Source organism: Mirounga leonina, unplaced genomic scaffold (genome assembly GCF_011800145.1).
Source record: "Mirounga leonina isolate KUSES-001 unplaced genomic scaffold, KU_Mleo_1.0 Mir_98, whole genome shotgun sequence".
Taxonomy (NCBI): Eukaryota; Metazoa; Chordata; class Mammalia; order Carnivora; family Phocidae; genus Mirounga; species Mirounga leonina.
The window spans coordinates 4,439,100-4,456,097 of NW_023270921.1; the positions used below are offsets into that span (position 1 = coordinate 4,439,100).

General features: G+C 39.8%; 1 protein-coding gene across 7 annotated transcripts in view; it reads left to right on the forward strand.

Annotated features, from left to right (window-relative positions):
• Positions 1–16,998, forward strand: part of LOC118006676 (F-box only protein 38) — a 54,385-nt gene that overhangs the window by 29,883 nt on the left and 7,504 nt on the right. For 5 of the 7 annotated variants that reach the window (XM_034999414.1, XM_034999416.1, XM_034999417.1 and 2 more), the window contains 6 exons: positions 139–349; positions 7,065–7,181; positions 8,500–8,679; positions 10,219–10,953; positions 15,977–16,077; positions 16,276–16,378. In XM_034999414.1, coding sequence (XP_034855305.1) covers positions 139–349; positions 7,065–7,181; positions 8,500–8,679; positions 10,219–10,953; positions 15,977–16,077; positions 16,276–16,378 — 1,447 coding nt within the window. The remainder of the gene's footprint in view (positions 1–138; positions 350–7,064; positions 7,182–8,499; positions 8,680–10,218; positions 10,954–15,976; positions 16,078–16,275; positions 16,379–16,998) is intronic. The other 2 variants (XM_034999420.1, XM_034999421.1) reach the window with 2 other exon arrangements.

Genomic DNA, 16,998 nt, shown 5'->3' on the forward strand with positions numbered 1-16,998 from the left:
TAATAAGGTGCTTGATGCATATGTGAAAGTAGTGCTATTTAAAGATTCTTAGGTCAAGATGAAACGGAGGAATATGAAAAATGAAGTGTTCTATTAACTAACCTGAGTGAATATGCATGTGCTTTCATCTCACTTTAGGGCTGTGCTCGAGTCGGTCTGAGTGCAGGCACGGGAATTGGGGTTTCCTCGGCCCTTGTTAGCAACCAGAACTCCAACAATGACAATGATAACAATGCCCAAAATAATGCCAACATCCATGACAACAATCACCATCACCCAGATGACTCAGACGAGGAGAATGACTTCCGGCAAGACCTACAGCCAGGAGAGCAGCAGTTTGCAGCCGACGGTAACCCAGATCTTTTGTGAGCTCCACACAGAAGTGATTTTTACTTTGGATTGTATTTCTCTGACCTTGTTCTGTTTCCTTCTCCCCCTATTTCAGTTTGTCACTTTACACATGGGGGACCTGGTTGACAAGGCAAATGGGGTGGGGATGAAATGTGCCTATCTGCTGGCTTGTTTCAAAGCTATCTTTGTGATGCCTCTTGTCCCTGGACTCTGTAAGGGTGCTTACAGCATGGGAAGGACTCATGGATGCCATGGGAATTAGGGTACAGTGGGCCTTAGAGGCCTGGCCTACCTGAGAGTTAACTTTCAGGATTTGGGCGAAGGAACATCTCTTTATATCTCCCTGACCAATAGATCAGTAGATAGAACTTCATTGGGGGGCCGTTTTTGGATGTTCCTAGAACTAAAGAAAATGAAGAGCAGTCCTGTGCTAGACACTGTGTTGGGCACCTTTCATATACCTTTCATCATTAAGTCTTCACAAACACCCACCAAATTAAGTACATGAGCCAATAAAGACCTGTTGGATTTCACTTATGTAATTACCCATGCATTCTTCAGTATTGACTGAACTCCTGCTGTATCCAGCCCATGTGCTCTTGGGCTTCATATGCCCCTCTGTTGGGGAGTGAGGATGAAAGGAAATTGTTTTCTTACCAAATTTTCCAGTTTCCCAGTTGGCCCTCAAGAACTGGAAAAGGAATCTTTCAAGCTATCTTGTTTTCATTGCCCCTTCACTCAATTCTCTTGGACACAGTGATTACTGAGAAATGGGGTGCCCTGACATGTTGTACCTGCTTTCATCATGAAAGCAAACTGTGTATCGAGCATCCTTTCCTTTAGGATTGCTCTGAGTATGTAGGGCCTGATCTAAGAATCATCTCTAGGCATTGTCTTCACCTTACATGTTCTCTATAGAACTCTCCATTTTGGCTCTTGGCAAAGTCACCAGTGACTCTCTTGAGAACACTAGTAGTCATTTCTCCATTTTCGTCATGTTTGACATCTGAGCAACATTTGTCATTGTTGCCCGCTTCTCCCTTCCTAAGTTAATTCTTCTCTTGGCATCTCCAAAACTGTTTTCCTGGTTTTCTTTGTGTCTCACTGGAAGTGCCTGCTCAGTTTCCTTTGCTTACAGCACCTCCTCTATTCGACTTTGGTCCTTGATCTCCCTGTTTCTCTCTATACGTTTTCTTTGCATAAGCTCCTTCAGTCACATGGTTTCAGTACCAGCTATATGATAATGAATTCCAAACCTTTGTTTTCTACCTTCTGTCTTCCGACTTTTTGAAATAAATATGGTTATATACAACTTCATACTTTTTATTTCCACACGAGTACTTTTAGGCATTTCAAACTTATGGTTATACCTCTCCCCTGACATCTTCCCCCCAAAATACAAAAACAGAAGTGCAGAGCTAACAGGTGCTAGGACTGAAGGAGGGAGAATGAGGTCAGGTATTGTCTCTCCACCTTACTCTCCCTGAGTGCTGTCATATTTGTCCCTGGTGCCATGAGGACCTGGACTTCAGAGGACACAAGACCATCCATGGGAAACTGTTAAAGCAGCTTCAGTGCAGAGCTACCCAAATCCTAGGAACCCAGTTGTGGTTGGAGTGGATGCACTGGACAGACTATAGTCTCCACTGGAAGTTACATGGCCATAGGCTTCTCAGTACAGAATGGAGAATGCCTTCCATTATGAAATCACATACTGGTGCAGCAGAGACCAAAATGTGTGCAAGAACACTATATTTGATTTGTAGGAGAGAACAGTGGAACTTAAATCCACTAACATTGGAAACTAAGGTTTCAGGAGATGAGAGACTTGCATACAGACCACATTTTGAGATATAGTATTGTCAGGTACATTATCTTTAAATGCTGTTAAAGGCTGAGAAGCAAAGAAACTGCATAAATGCCAAGATTGAAGAATTAAACAGCTTCAACCAGAGGAAGGCTCAGAACACTTGGTAGCACTTGTAGGGAACTGCAGATTGCTATAAAACATTGGTTCCACAGATCTCCCTGAGTTGGCAGTGTATTTATTTGTATTTGTTATTACATTACATATCAGGTCCATTCCTCTAAATAAAAAATGAGGAGCTGGAGAAAGGCTGTGTGACTTTTGATCAAAACCAGGGGTGGAAAGAATTCAAATACAAAAGAGAAGCAAAAAAAGTTTTCTTAAATAGTGGTACAGAGATTCAAACTAAGAGGGATCAGTGGGACCTGGTGTTTGTTGAAATGACTAACATTGATGCTTCCACTCTTTAGGTATGATCTTGATAATTTAAAAATACTTGAAAGTGGTATTGATATGTTGTTAATTTAGAATTTTAAAACTTTTTGTGCATGGGCCTCTACTTGGTCTTGGAATACCACCAAAATGAAGCAGAGGCCCCCACTGTTTCTTTCCCTGTTACATTTAACAGCTTGTGTAAAGTAGCAGAGTTTAAAAGAAGGGCATTGTATAATTTTAAAAATAAAATTTTATTCATGCAAGTTAAGTGGCTCTGTTTATAAACTGCTATAATAAATCATGGGTGTTTTTCAGCGAACATTATTATTAAGGTAATACTTAATTTCAAAAATATGATTTTACTGCTTTACAGAGTATTGATTTATCAGAATATTATACTTCGTTAAAGATATTATCATTCTTAAGATTTGCACTTCCAAAATTCTTAAGATTTAGAATGCTTTATTTTGGGCTAGTTATGTTAATTGAAAATTTAAGTTCACTACCTGCATTTTACAGCACTCTAAAACAGAGGAATAGATGTTCATATTTTCTAACAATTCACATTTGCCTAACATAAAATTACCATGTGTCAAAATCATACTTCTCTAATTGCTAAAGCATTTTGCCAAATTATTTTAATATAATTACTTTTGAATTAATTATAACCACAAAGCATAGTTTTGCCTCTACATCATTTTACTAAGTTTCTATCTTGGTTTAACACATAAATCCAAAGTACTTACTACTTTTAAAAATGATGTGCCCCTCTCCCTCCCCTCACCACTGCCCTCTGCCCCCCGTTAATCTAAATTAGCCTAAGTGAAATTGCTCTGCAGCTTTTATTTTTGGTAGTGGTTCTCAAACTTGAGTGCATCAGAATTACCTAGAAGACTTGTCAAAACACAGGTTGCAGGGTTTAGCCCTCAGAGGGTCTGAGTTAGTACGTCTGGGTGGGGCCACATAATTTTCATTTCTAACAGGTTCCCAAGTGATTCTAATGCTGCTGGTCTGGGACCACAGTTTGAGAACCATTGATTTTGGAAAATCCTTATATATGAAGTCTGAGGGTAAACTACAGTGTGAAAAAAAATCACAGTAAATGCATTTTGTTTTATATTGGGCAGATGATTGTCAACCACTAAATAATACATACAAATCATTTCTTAAGACAGTGAGTTCTCCTTTATTTTATAACATTTAATAAAGGTTATGAATTTCTAACCAGGCTTTGTATAAAAGAGACCAGTTAATACATTTGTGTAAAAACAGCTCAAATCCATTAAGATTTATAGTTATGTTTTGTAAGAGGATTTTTTTTACAACTGAAATAACATTTAAGCTGAACAAAACATTTGGTAAACGTTGATATTTGATTAAAAGATAGCTTACATAATTTCTGTAAGTTTAAATCATTCTGAAAAAAATTTACTGCCCTAATGATAAAATATTTTGAAACAAAAAAATCTAAACCAAGATACCCCAAGGGTATCGCCGTCTCATTTACTTACCGGAGACAAAAATCAAGATGTTCTCTTTTCTTTTCTTTACAGCCCACCTATCTATTCTCCATGGCATTGAGTCCTTTAGCAAGAACTTGTTGACTGTCTTCAAAGCATCTTGCCATTCAGTCTACATTCTCCTTGCCTACTGTACCACCATTGTACCACATCTTTTTTTTTTTTTTTTTTTTTAATCTGAATGCTTTAATACGTTTCAAACTGGTCACCCTACTTTCTCTCTTGATCAGCTAAAATTAGGTCTTAGAGCAGCCAGGGCTGTGTTGTTGAAACATATACCAGATGACGTTGTTCCCTTACTTCAGACTTCCCAGTAGCTTCCTGCTGCCTTAGGAGAAAATCCAGTTTCTTGATTTGGCCCATAAAAACCTATGTGGTCTGGCCCGTCCTCACTGTGTGCTACTCCCCACCTCACACACTACGCTCATTGCATGACGAGCTCGCACCTCTGTCACACCAGCTGCTGCCTCTTCTCAGGATTTCACCGCTGTTTCTCAGCACCTAGGGACAGTGACACATTGCAGTAGCTGCTTGATAAATATTCAAAGGAATGAATGCAATGAAAGAAGTTAAATATATCGGGCGCCTGGGTGGCTCAGTCGGTTAAGCGTCTGCCTTTGGCTCAGGTCATGATCCCGGAGTCCCTGGATCGAGTCCCGCATCGGGCTCCCTGCTCGGCAGGGAGTCTGCTTTGGCCCTCTGACCCTATCCCCTCTCATGTGTTCTTTCTCTCTCATTCTCCTTCTCTCAAATAAATAAATAAAATCTTTAAAAAAAAAAAAAAAAAGAAAGAAGTTAAATACAAAGAAGCTTGTGGATATTCTATTAAATACCTCCAGCAGGTTAGCCTGGCAACCTAAAAAGCTGTTGCTCAGCAGCTTTGGAGAACCTTAACACATAGGTATATGAATGTACTTCGGTTTTAATAATTCCCCTCTGCATATGAGAAATAATTCTAAGCTTTTTAGCAAGACTTTCTAAGCTTTTCATGGTCTGGGACCCAGGCTACTATTTTAGCCTTGTTTTCTTTTACACCCTCATCCCAATACAAACACTTGTTCTTTCTATCACTGGAATACTTACTCTCCTGGAAAAGGTAGCATGCTTCCTGGTGTTTAGGAAATGTCCCCTTATATCAGTGAAAACTTCCCTGCCCAACAGTTGTTCCTTTTTGGTCCATATTCCCCTTTCACTTGGACTGCTGTAGCACTTAGCGAGTCTCTTCTGACCTAATTCTGCGTATCCGACATCTCTATTAGAACGTGTGCATTCTCTTTGAGAGCAGAGCTTATAAATTTCCCATCTGCTCCTTGTCCCTGTACTGTAGCAGGCTCAGGAAGCAGACCTCAGTTCACATCCTTGCAAATTACTATCCCTTTTAAGCCTCACTTCCCTCAGCTGCATAAATGAGGCTAGTATTAATGTCCTTGTGAGCTTGCCATAAGGAATAAATAAGGTAATGTATATAAAAACCTTTAGCCTAGAGCCTGGCATAGAGTATGTACATGATAATTCTCTTTATAACTGTTCATAAGAATTGAATGAAAGAAGAAAATCGATTGGCTTTTATCATGAAAGATTTGTAGGCAAGGTCAGGCCTCCTTTGGGCACCAAATGAAATATAGAAAATTGAGGTCTAGAGCTGGGCAAGAATGTAAGATGGGAGACTATTCAGTAAGGGGGAGTGTGCTTTGGTGTATATTAAAGGCCAAAGCAAATCCCCTTGTCCCCACAATATCTCAAATTTTACTGTTGTATATTCCAGAGACATTTATCTGAATGCTGCCTTTCTGTCGTAATCCTGTTTTGCCTTGGTTTATTTGTTAACTGAATTTGCCTTGTCTACGTAAGTAGATTCTTCAGTTTTTTCAGGAACAGGATCTTGTTTTCTCTTTTGTTGGTTTATTCATTTCATCCAAATGGTTGGTTGGTTGACTTCCCAGCAGTAGTCCTTGAGCACCCCTAGGCTTTGAGAATTAGTGATGAACAGGCTGGACACAGTCTCTGCGGCCCGCTAGGTCATGGCCAGACTAAGTGGAAGGGTAGTATGGTTATTGCCCTGACTCAGACTGAGATCACGCACACAAGCTTAGGTTGTAAGAGGGTACTAGATTGACTGCCTTGAATACTGATTTGAGGGACTTGAATTTAATCTTGTAAAAAGCTGGCAAAGCTAGGAATTGTTTTATTTAGGGTTCTCTTGGAAAAGTGACCATTTTATCTTAAGAAGATAGAGTAGGCTAATTGAAGGTTATTGGTCTGAAATTACTCACTGTGCTCATCTTCTGGAAAGATAGAAATAAAATCACACGTTCCCATTCACTGTTAGGCGCTAATAACAGTCACGAATTCTTTGATGTAGAACATTTGAGGGATAGTAAAATGTTAAAAATGCGCTTAGTGTATTTGTTCGTAACCCTTGTCCTGTGTTAGCTAAAAATGATACCATAGGCTCCAGAGAGTAGGAGAGGAAATGTACCGTTTGAGCTTGCCTGCTCAATGCATCCTGGTGTAGCTGGCAGATACCAAAAGACTAATTGCTTGTAAAATGATTGTGAGGTCTTTCCAGTAGCTGGCCCTCACTCCTGTCTGGCAAATTGCTTAGAGGGAGGCCCACAGTTGCCTCCTAGAGCCATGCCTGCTGACATCCTCAGGATGAACATGGTGCTTTCTTCTCTCCGCCACATGCCCTTCTCCCTGCTTTCATCTTACGGTGATGGACTGGCTCCACCGAATGCTGCTTTGCCATCGTGATTTCCTCTCCCATGGAATGATTGGGCACTTCCTGTTCTCGTCTGTATAATGAAGCACTGTTATAGGCTGTTCTTCCAGCGTGGGCCTAATAATCACAGGGCTGTTCGTTTCTCAGGGGTGCCACAGATTTGCCGCCCATTGTGGTTTTTTTTAGACCTCTCTTGGTTTCACTTTGACTGTGTTTATTTCTGTTGAAGCATTGAACGAGATGGAAGACATGGTCCCAGAAGACGGAGAGGTGGCCGTGAGTGGACAGGAGATGGCAGCTCGCAGTCAGGCTGTTATCCCTGTGGATGTTGACGAGGAACAAGCAGGTAATCATGTGACTTCCACATTTGTGGTTCTGAAAACTTGGGCCCCACTCTAGTGAAGAAAGTAAAACACTAAGAGTGATTATTTTTTAACATTACAGTTAATGATGTGTTACATGCTATTTATTATTGACACCTGTATTATGTTGATGTTCTCCTTGCACATATACGTATCTTACTAAGGGTTGTTTTTTATTTTTTCTACCGGGCAGCAACTCCTTTTTCTATATTGGTGTTCACACGTGTGTGTGTGTAGAAAGAAAGCACTCAGATTGTTGATGGAGAAAATAAATGACCCGATTAAATAGTTTGCTTGTCCTCTTCCTTTATTTTGGTGGGGAGGAGCAGGAGTGGAGAGGTTGACCTGGTTTAGTTAACAGACCAAGACCTCGTCTCTGTTTGCCCCTGGGTGACTTACAGCAGGCTTATATAGAGTCATAAGGCCCTTAAAGATTACCTGATATAGCCCTCTCTACTTTACAGATGGGGAAACTAAGTCTTTCAGAATGAGTTTGAATAATTTGCCTAAGACCATTCAGCCAGTCTTACAGGGACAGCACTGAGATTAGAGCCCAAGTTTTCTTACTCCTGATCTGTTGGAATACTAATTTGTCTTTGAATTGAAAATATCTTTTAACTATCCTTGTTTTAAGTGTCTTACAGATGCAGTCACTTATTCAACAAATATTTATTGAGTATTACTCTGTGCCAGGCATTGTACAATGTGACAGAAACAAGACAGGCAAGGTTCCTTGGAGCTTACAGTTTATCGGTGGAGTGAACTTCAGTCATTTGTCAGAGAGACTTGGGTCATAAGACTAAACGTTTACAACGTGTACTGCCAAGCAGAGAAGACACTTTTTACACATACATAAATACTCAAATAACCAAATTGTAACATGCATCTAGCCTCTCAAGAACATATCTTGCTACATCTAATGAGAAGGACAATACTCTCGAACGCAGAGAGCTCACTACTCCTATAGGTGTCTGAGGTTCATCTTCACTTGCTTTGTCTTCATCCATACATTTGCAAAATTGGGAAAGTAGGCAATTTTTTTAAATGATTATTATGACTTTGTTGGTTATTTTTAGGATGATTTATGTGACTTCTTCAAATAGTGAAGGTCCTCAAAGGGGATGCCATATGATCTTCTATTTTGATCTGCCTTTAGAAATGTGTATATTCCATTAACATGAGTGATAGGGGAGGCTACATAGAGCCAAAACATCTCTGTGAGCCCAGATCCCTGTAAATAGTACTTGAAGTAAAGCCTTTCTTGGCAAAGAGTAATTGTCAGGCTTGTGCTTTTTGTTTTAGGACCCAGTGGTCTTCAGCGTGTAGTAAAACCAACCCCAATTACTGTTCATGATTCAGAGAGTGATGATGAGGAAGACAGTCTAGAACTCCAAGAAGTCTGGATTCCTAAGAATGGTGCTCGGCGTTACTGTGAACGCGAAGAAAAATCTGGAGAGTCTGTGCAGTCCAGGGAACTGTCAGGTGAGAGATAATGTCTTGCTGGGACTGGTTAGTGGGAGTCATCATGAGAACTGACAGACATACTTGACCTTTATATAATGTGTCCCTACCACAACCTGTGGTGCAGTTAACATTTCCTTATGGAATGTGACAGGAGGCAAGAAGGGCAGTAGCCCAAGGGAGAGGGGAGTCAGGGTGGCACTCTTGAGGGCAGGTGTAGCACAACAAAAATACTGTGGAATCAGGGTTCAGGGAAGAGAAGATGTGAGGATTGTGACTTCCACAGTGGAGGCTTTAGGAACTTGCGGCATCAGGGTATCAGGGATTAGCGAGGGGCCTGGGCTTCCTTCACGTGGGGGGAGGACTCCCGAGGCGTCCAGAGCAGTGAGCAAACAACCACTCTGCCAGCTGATACTCTGTCCAGTTGTGCTTAGTCAATGTTCGAGGCTAGTTTGGTGCTTGAGGGAGTCCTGCAGTGTGTTCTTATAATCCCTGCCTCCCCTTACATCCAGTCAGCAGCCTCTACCATTTGTCTCACCAAGAAACTATGAATTCTCTTAATTCTCTTAACCTTCAGTTCATTCTTCTTCCTTGTCTTTCCTTCCCGTCTGTTTCTCAGAACTACGTGCATACCACTTTGAGCAAAGGATGAGATTTTTAAAAATTGTCCACTAATTTCCCTTGGGTACCCTACTCCTTAGTATGTTTGAATGTTGGGTATACATTTAACACTGGCCCTGAAATACATAATCACTTCTGTGTGTGGAAAGCTTATTAGTTCTTTAGACTTGGAATCATTTACTAACCAATGACTGATTACTCCATTCTTATTTTATTCCTTTTAAGAAATTCGGGTATTTTCACACTGTGGTTGAAAGGAGCTTTTTTGAAAACTAAAATTTAGGGAAAGGAATGTGACCAGCTGGCTAGCCTAATGTTTCCTAGGAAGTTCAGTTTCTGAATTTAGAAACTAGATCTGTCAGCCAGACAAAATCTTATTTCAGTATTCCTTTATATATTCATTGAGCCTTACTGTGCCCCAGGTACTGTTAGGTGCGGTGAGGGATGCAGAGATGAGTAAGTCATGATCCCTTTCTCTCTAGGGAACCTCTAGTCTGGTTGAAGAGTCAGGCCAGAAATCTCGATAATAGTATCACAGGGCATAGCCTACAGGGGCTTTGGGGTGGGGGCACAGGAGAGATTGAACAGAGGTGCAAGGCTAAAGAATTGGTGAGAACAAAGGTCCGAGATAGTATGGCAGGGGTATGTTCAGAGAAGAGTTTGGGCTGGCGTGTGGTATGTACATAGAGGGGCCAAGAACAGAAAGCTAGTTCGGAACTAGATGGTGGTGGGCCGCGGAGGCTGAGCTGAGGAGAATAAAGCAGGTAGGCGCTACAGACCATAGAGCCTTTTTGAGCAGCTGAGTGATGTGGTCACCATTATACTTTAGGAAAATTAGTGTACATTGTTTCCTGTTCCAAATTTACTCTTGCCTTTTGTCCAGAATTTGTACTGAAATCTTTTCTTTTCCTCGGGCCATTCTTCTTTTTCTGTAAGCAGTAAGTGGAAAAGGCAAGACTCCACTTCGAAAGAGGTACAACTCCCATCAGATGGGCCAGTCGAAGCAGTTTCCCCTCGAGGAAAGCAGCTGTGAGAAAGGCTGTCAGGTCACCAGTGAGCAGATCAAAGCCGATATGAAAGCAGCTAGGGATATTCCTGAAAAGAAAAAAAACAAGGATGTTTATCCCAGCTGCAGCAGCGCCACCGCCAGCACAGTGGGAACCTCCAGCTCACACAGCACTGCTTCTCAAAGCCCCGACTTTGTAAGGACGGTGAACAGCAGCGGCTCTTCCGAGCCTAGCCCTTCAGAAGTGGATGTGTCCAGGCAGTGTGTCTGCTCCCCCGGTGGGTCAGAGGACTCTGAGGCCATGGAGGAGGGTGATGCAGAGAGTTCTGTCTGCCCCAGATGCTGCTGTCACAGGCCCCAGGAATCCCAAAGGAGAACTAGCAGGTGTTCTGATGAGGAACGTCCTTCAACCAGCCGAGCCTGTGTTGTGAATGGCCCGGATGGTACGAGATCCGCCTTTTCCTTTAGGACTCTGCCACAAGGGGGGTCTTCAGGCCCAGCACATGATGAGAGGACTAATGGGAGTGGCTCTGGGGCTACAGGTGAGGACAGGAGGGGGAGCTCCCAGCCTGAGAGCTGTGACGTGCAGTCTCATGAAGACTACCCTCGGAGGCCCCTAACAAGGGCCAGGAGCAGACTCTCCCATGTACCGCTGGTATCTGAGTCAGGTATGACAATGCTGCCAGGACTAGCAACTGCAGGGTAGGCCTTGGCAGGGGCATGAGCTCGTTCCATAAGTTTTCTTCCATAAAGCCAGTTTGGCAAATGGAATTCTGTGTTGGGGTTCTGTGATCATACAGAGTTTGAACTAATTTTCAGCAGTGGTGCGGGTGGGGGGAAAGCATGTGAAAGATCTTGTAAAACCTCCAACCCAGGAAAACTCAAATAGTTCAGCCTCTGAGGGAAACAATAACTGTGTCTATTGACCCTAAATACGATACTGATTCTGATGTCTAAGTCCCAGTGTAACTCTGCTCCCATCCCATACTTAGGGAAGTTGCAACTCTTAGTGAAGCTTTAAACTTTAGCCAAAAGGTAAGGACCTGAAGTTGCTGGGGCTGGGGAATATATCATATGGGTATATACCCCTCTGTCTGCCTCTGCACTACTTAGTAATTCTTTCTGAAATCTAGTTTTGCTTCCAGTTAGGTTTGCCAGGAGATAAGCAGGTAAGTAGGTAGTTTAGTTGAGAATTATTTTTTGTGAAGATATACTCAAAACATATATATGTATATAATTTCATTGATAACATTTATAATGTGTATGCCAAGGCATTGGATTGGATGGGGTAAGCACGTTTCTCAATCATAGTTCTGTTTATATTTCTGACCTTATTTTTAAGTAATCTCACCTGCCTTTATTAAATCATGAATAGCTATCAATGAATAATATATTTTAATTTTCTCCAGGTCTCCCTTAATTTGAAAATCTTAAAATTAGCTCCAGAATGCGGAGTTAGTGCTTTTTTTTATATACTAAATAGAGCCAATCAAATCACGTGGAGCTAAACTAACAAAAATAAGCTTTCATAAAATAAATATGAGACCTTAATTATGTGCTAATCATAGTAGCTTAAACTCAAAATATGAGTTTTATTTAAACATTTCATTATGCTTTACAAACACTAGTTCTGCCATATGACGAAAAATACATTTCCCTTGAATTTTAAATGTTTTATTGTATCTTTTTTTTTCTTATACATAGCGCAAAATTCACCATTTTAACCATTTTGAAGTGTACATTTCATTGGCATTAAGTACGTTCACGCTGTCGTGCAACCATTACCACCATCCATCTGAACGTTTTCATCCTCCCAAGCGGAAACTCTGTGCCCATTACACAGGAACTCCCCGTGACGACGCCTTTTGTTGCATGGTTTTTCGTGTTTGTCAAGCCAGATCTACTTGTTTACCTTTATGATTTGTTTCTCTCTTTGCTGCTGTGGAAGTATGCATGGTTCAGCTCTTTGGTCATATCTTCTCATTCTTTTATTCATTTGCTTATCTTAGCTCTTTATTTTAATCTGTGGGAATGAACTTAATTTTTTTATTCCAAATTGTCACTGAGTTGTTTCAATGCTGTTTGTTGGCATCCCATTCTCATGTCATTATTTTGAAATGCTTTTTTTTATTGTGTACCTTAGATAAACTTAGTTTTGTCTCTGGGCACTCTGTTCTATTCCAGTGTTCTGTCCTCTTTATTCTTCTTCAGAATTTCCTTGGCTAGTCACACATTTCTCGTTTATTTGTATAGTTTTTTATAATAATTTTTGTCAAGCTCCAAAAAATCTTGGGGTTTTTTTGGAATTCCATTACATTGATCTACTGAAAAGACAATTGTCATTTTTACAGCATGGAGTCTTCCTATTAGGAACTGTTTTGTCTCTCATTTTGTCTTTTGTCTCTTGGTAAACATTTCAGTTGTTACTGTTTTGGGGGGGTGGGTGTTTTTGTTTTTAATATAAATACTTCATTTTAACCCTAGGGGACTTTTGACTTCTTTGTTGTCTCATGCCCTGCTACCCTGTTTACCATTTCCTTCTGACTTGTTTCAGGTCTAGCATTTTTCTTAGGTTAAAGAATTCTCTAGAACTTAAAAAAGACATCTCATTTTTACTTTTTTAGGTAAATTATATCTGTTATCTTGTAATTTTTTTCAATTTGAGAAGATTTCTAATGTGTATGTAGCTAATTGTACAGTAGGTAAATGATTAACTCATATTTTTTCAACAATACAAATGTCCATTTACTTTCAGTAACGGCTTTTCTGGAGAGATGTCAAAGTGCTGATTTTAGTATTATCTGGATCTCTTTTGGAAAGAACAAGTTATTTGAGTGGCTTTCAACTTGCTATTTTTGATCTAGCATGTTTTTGATATCTCTTGGCCATTCTGCTCTTCAAAGTTTTAAGGAGAAAAATCCAAACTATGATAAAGGAACAAAACTTGATGGAGTGTTATGGATTTTTTAAAAATCACTTGTTCAAAGAAAATGTTTGAGTTTTTAATTTGGTTTTCGATTTATGGCCTTAATGTTGTGTTAAAACCCTGTTAGAAGCTAACATAGTTATCTTGTGAATTCTGATTTTGGGAATAAATACCTGTAAGTTGTTCTTTGTATCCTCATTGTATACTTTATAAAATAAATATCACAAAAATAACTAATTGGATTATCAAAGAATAGCATTTAAGATTAATATGGTATGGTTCTCATTGATACTAACCTCTTTCCCTGACACCCCAAGACTGAATTGGTTTGTTTTCTGTGTTTCTGTAGCATCTTCTACGCCAATGTTAACTATACTGTGTTGTAATTCCGTGTTTTACTGTCTGTCTTTCCAATAGACTGAGCTCCATGAGGGCAGGGACAGTGTCTGCTTGTTTGCCATTTTATTCCCAGCTTCTAGCACAATGTGTTACATGGTATGGGGCTCAGTGAATAATTGTGAACTTAAATAAGTGGTAGGAACCAACATATGAGGTATGTTGATGCTGGTGGATGTATGAAATCACTAAGAATTATCCCTAAACAAAGAGGGAGGCATGAGAAAAAAACACGATGAATTCTTTTTTTCTTTTACATTGGGAAGCCTTTGTTTTTAATGCTTATCTACATGTAAAGTGTGACTCTGTTTTATAATTTCTCTTAGAAAATATGAACTGCCAGTTTGGGTACTCTGCAGAGCAGGAAATTTAACTTTGAACCCCATGTTCTGATCAGTTAAGGGAGAGAGCATTGCAGGAAGGTGAAAAGTTTGAAAATCAGATAATAAAAAGAAAATGCTAACTGAAGATTCAAATTACAACACTGTCGTAAAGGAATGGAGGCAGACCTGTTTTTTGTTAGTTCATTTTCATTTTTCGGGTACTGGGAGACAAACCAGTTCCTATTATTGGTTGTAATAGGTGTGTGAATTTTATCTGTCATATGAAACGTGCTACCTTTAGCAGATTCCTCGTCAATAAAGATAATTTAGATTTTGCATGAAGTTCCTTCAGGAATACTATGGAAGAAGGCCTTCAGTGGGTTGGCTAGATCAATAGTTCTCATCTTTTCTGGAACCCCAGGGTTTTGTTTGGGTTCAGGGTCTTTAGAGGAAGTTCGATGGGTAGAACTCTTAGGCTCCCTTTTAAAGCTTTCAACCAGAGTAGCTGCTTTCAATCGGTTTGCATAGTAAGATTTCATAAAGTTTTCAAATGGTAGAGGAAAGGTTCTGGTATGTAAAAAAAAAAAAAAAAAAAAAAGGTATTTGGATTAGATCTCTAGAGTTCCCATCTAACCCAAGCCTTTGGGAATTTGCTATATTTGTACCTTGTTTCCCTATCTTTCTTTCTAATCCTTGTTTGAAGTTACAGAATTACCAAGTAGGATGTTTGTAATCTAGTGGTGGTCTCTGAAGGCAGTGTGGTGAGATTTTTCATGAAGATCAGCCTTACTGCTTTCAATAAATGCTGTGCTACAGAATCCTTGTCAAAAACTGAGGACAGTGATTTTTTAGTGTCTTGTCTTAGTATGGATATGTATTTGTTAAAGTTTTAGAGAGGACTTCAGACCTTGCCTTTAAATAAAATCAACATAGTATTTGTTCTTATAATTAAACTGCCAGGTTTTAGAACAGCACTAGTAAATGAGTTAGGGCCTTACTAACCAGGATCTGGCCAGATAAAGACTACAGGTTTTCTAGCGTAGTGACTGGTGCCAGATTGCCTGGCGTTGCCTCCTCATTCCACCACTTACACCGTGGTGAGCTGTTCTCCCGTCCTATGTCTGTGTCCTTATACGTAAAAACGGAGAATAATCTCTCACAGAGGGCTGTTTTAAGGATTAAATTAGTTATTGCGAGTAAAACCCTTAGAAAAGTGCCTGACGCACAGTAAGCGCTCAGTAAATATTTGCTACCATTGTTGCTCCATTTCCGCATCTGTAATGCACTCCTTCATTCAGTGAATGTTGAGTGCCAATTCGTTCAGTAAATGTTCATTTGAGATCACTGCTAGTGGCTGACATTGACACAAAGGTGAAATAAGGCAGTGTTGTTGCCCTCAGGGAACTTTAAGTGGAGAAACAAACAAAGTGTGCAGGGAATTACAGAACCACTTACAAGGTTTGGGGGCCCAGGTAATTTGTTAGAGCAGGTGGTATTTGAGCTGGACTTTTCAGGAATGGGTAGAATTTCAAAAAGTGAGTTCAGGAAAGGTTCGAGGCAGAAGGAGCTAGAATGATTTTGGCTTCAGGTGCTCTGGCGGTGGCAAATGACTAGGACATGGTTTGGAATAAAATTGAGAATAGGCCTTGAAAGGCCTTGAAACATATTTACTAAGCAATAGTTAATAATTTAAAGTTGTTCAGCAGGAAAGTGGTGAGTTTAATCCACCAATAGTATTTAAGATGGGTTGGTAACTGGAGATAGGAATGTTAAGTAGATTGTTGATACGGCCAAGGTATGAGAAGGGAAATCCTATTTGATGTTGACCGGCTTGAGATAATGGAGGGTGATCTTGTTTTGGAATAGTCAGTTGGAAATAGCAGTCATATTGTGTTGGGATATAATCTGATGATACTCTATTGGGAACCAAGTCATAGATTTGAAAGTTGCCTTGATAGCATTATATGCAATATGCAGTTGAATGTGTTCTTTTGACAGAAAGAAAGCTAAAGCTAAAATTTGGATTTTCCTCTTGCCTTTTTCTAGAAGTTGCCAAAACAAAGCCACGTCATGCCATGAAGCGGAAGCGGACAGCAGATAAGTCCACCAGTACCAGTGATCCTGTGATTGAGGATGACCATGTGCAGGTGAAGGAAAAAACCCCACTTAACTTTCAGTTCAGCCACGTTCCTGAATAATGACTAAAGTTTCCATCTTTATCATTTTTTTGCCCTAAAAGAAGAAATTGGTAACAGCTCCTTCTTGTGCCAATGAAAACATTTAAGCTTTAAAAAAAAAAAAAAGTCTGCAGAAAGACACATCTTTTAAAATTTCTCTCCTTGTAGGTCCTGGTATTAAAATCCAAAAATCTTGTTGGAGTCACTATGACCAACTGTGGAATTACAGATCTTGTGTTAAAGGACTGTCCCAAGATGATGTTCATCCATGGTATGTATTTAGGCCTCTGTCATACACAAGCATCACGAATGAGCTTAAAGAATTAAAGACTCCTAAATAACTACAATAACATTTCTTTATTTTTTTCAATGGAATCATTACATTGGATTATTTCTAATTCTGTCCTTGTTCTAAAGTTCTCAAGCAGTTCCTCCATAGTATTTGTGAGGGAATACATGCAGAGACTTCATCTTTTAAAACAGCCCCTCCTTTGCTTTCCTCCAAACAATAATTGCTACTTGCTCTGACAGAGTAGATTCACAACATGGGTGGGCTTTGGAGTCAAATAGATCTCAGCTTGAATCCTGTCTCTACCGTTTGCCACACTATATGATGTTGTTCGTGTTTTGTGTTCATGTTTTTGTGGGGAGTGGGGACTGTGCCTTATGTGTTTAACAGCTCTAGTTTTGATTGACATCGTTGATCAGAACTTCAGTTCCTGGCACATTATCCTCACTCAGAATTATGTTTTTGATACCTATCCATGTAGAATTACGAAGATATGACAAGTGTTTTGCCTTGGACAAGTTATATAGTTTGTTCATTTTTTTCAATTTGTAAAGTGTACATAATTATGCCTACCCTATATACACATATTTGTGAAGATTAAC